The sequence below is a fragment of the Colobus angolensis genome, unplaced genomic scaffold, assembly GCF_000951035.1.
Source record: "Colobus angolensis palliatus isolate OR3802 unplaced genomic scaffold, Cang.pa_1.0 Scaffold449, whole genome shotgun sequence".
NCBI lineage: Eukaryota > Metazoa > Chordata > Mammalia > Primates > Cercopithecidae > Colobus > Colobus angolensis.
Genome location: NW_012117921.1, coordinates 996,091 through 998,432, shown reverse-complemented (window position 1 = coordinate 998,432; position 2,342 = coordinate 996,091). Strand labels below are relative to the sequence as shown.

The following is a 2,342-nucleotide window of genomic DNA, read 5'->3' as shown; positions in this document are numbered from 1 at the left end:
CCAGGATGGTCTCGATCTCCTGACCTTGTGATCCGCCCGTCTCGGCCTCCCAAAGTGCTGGGATTACAGGCTTGAGCCACCGCGCCTGGCCAACCTTTTCTTAATTCAAGAGAATTTTGAACATTAATATCCTCTAAGTCAGCTATCTCCAACGTTTTTGGCACCAGACTCGTTTTGTGGAAGACAATTTTTCCACAGACCAGGCTGGCAGGAGGGTTATGGATTTAGGATGAAACTGTTCCACCTCAGATCATCAGGCATTAGATTCTCATAAGGAGTATACAACCTAGATCCCTCACATGTGCAGTTCAAAATAGGGTCCGTGCTCCTGTGAGAATCTAATGCTGCTGCTGGTCTGACAGGAGGCAGAGCTCAGGTGGTAATGTTCACCTCCAGCTGTGCGGCACGGTTCCTAATAGGCCAATACTGGTCCGTGGCCCGGGGGTTGGGGACCCCTGCTCTAAGTCATGTATGGGTGTTCCTAAACAAAATAGGAGGACTATTACCTCTTACTGACAACCTATTTCCTATTTCTGTTGATATATTCTATGACTTCTAACTAGGTAACCAACCTTACCAGAATAACATCCAAAATTAAAAGGGTAAATAGGTTGTATTCAGTTACAATGTGAATTTGATGACATAAGTTCTGATGATAATAATAGTTATTATATACCCAGTGCTTACTATATGCCAGGCATTTTGGTTCTAAGCACTGACCACTTACTTATTTTTCTGTAAAGTAACCGCCTGATAACCTCCAGATAAAGAAGATGTAACTACTGCAGGAAATGTTATGAACTCAAAAACCAGATATTGTAAGTTTCTAAAAACCTTAAGTACTTATTTAAAAAAGCTTAATATACATGAAAACTGCAAATTTCCATGTATTTTTGCAGTCTACTCACTCTTAAAACTGTCCCTAAAAAGGTAAGATTTCACTCACCTCCCCTTCCGGGCAAACTCAATTGACTTAATGGCCGTGGTATTGCTTGTTCCAGTTGTTACTCTGAAGGAAGCAACAAGATCCTGAGAATCTGTTTTTAGGACCAAAATCTAAAGTTTAAAGGAGGGGGGAGAAAAGTAAGTGTTCTGATAACTAACAGTAATTACATTTGGCTTGTTTCTAATACTGCATAAAGACTGGGTAAAAATGCAAATATCTCTATTCCATATATTTAACCTGATTAGCTGGTATTGCTGTTTTGCCTTCTTAAATAAGACAAGGTCTTAATCTATTTTTTGTTTTTCTTTTTTTTTTTTGAGACGGAGCTTCACTCTTGTTACCCAGGCTAGAGTGCAATGGTGCAATCTGAGCTCACCGTAACCTCTGCCTCCTGGGTTCAAGAGATTCTCCTGCCTCAGCCTCCTGAGTAGCTGGATTACAGGCATGCGCCACTACGCCTGGCTAATTTTGTATTTTTAGTAGAGGCGGGGTTTATCCATGTTGGTCAGGCTGGTCTCAAACTCCCAACCTCAGGTGATCCGCCCACCTCAGCCTCCCAAAGTGCTGGGATTACAGGCATGAGCCACCACGCCTGCCCAGTTTATTCTTAAAATATTATGTTTAGCATTATTCACGATAGCCAAAATATAGAAGCAACCCAACTATCCAGTGACAGATAAGCCATATAAACAAAAGTGGTATATACATAAAATGGAGTATTATTGAGTCTGTAATCCCAGCACTTTGGGAGGCCGAGACGGGCGGATCACGAGGTCAGGAGATGGAGGCCATCCTGGCTAACACGGTGAAACCCCGTCTCTACTACTAAAAAAAAATACAAAAAAAAAACTAGCCGGGCGCGGTGGCAGGCGCCTGTAGTCCCAGCTACTCAGGAGGCTGAGGCAGGAGAATGACGTGAACCCGAGAGGCGGAGCTTGCAGTGAGCCGAGATCCGGCCACTACTGCACTCCAGCATGGGCGACGGCGGAGACTCCGTCTCAAAAAAAAAAAAAAAAAGAAAAGGAGGAAAATTCTGACACATGCTACAACATGGATGAAACTTGAGGACATTAAACTAAGTGAAATAAGCCAGTCACAAAAGGGCAAATACTATATGAGGTACTTGGAGTAGTCAAATTCTTAAAAAGAGAAGGTCAAAGGGTGTTTCTAGGGGCTGGCAGAGAGCAGGGAATGGGAAATTATGATTCAACAGGTACAGAATTCCAGTTTTACAAGATGAAAAGATTTCTAAAGATGGATGGTGATCACTGCACAACAGAGTGAATGTACATTAATACCAGTGAACTGTACAGTTAAATATGGCTGAAATGGTAAAATTTACGCTGTGTGTATTTTATCACAATTTCTTAAAAATTGCCTTTCTAGGCCGGGAGCG

The 2,342-nt window shown here is 42.3% G+C and overlaps 1 protein-coding gene across 4 annotated transcripts in view; it reads right to left on the bottom strand.

The window, feature by feature from the left end:
* The window catches only part of RBBP5 (retinoblastoma binding protein 5), a 37,788-nt gene that overhangs the window by 15,750 nt on the left and 19,696 nt on the right, over window positions 1–2,342 (bottom strand). For all 4 annotated transcript variants that reach the window (XM_011957754.1, XM_011957755.1, XM_011957757.1 and 1 more), the window contains one exon: window positions 947–1,056. In XM_011957754.1, the coding sequence (XP_011813144.1) occupies window positions 947–1,056 (110 nt within the window). The remainder of the gene's footprint in view (window positions 1–946; window positions 1,057–2,342) is intronic.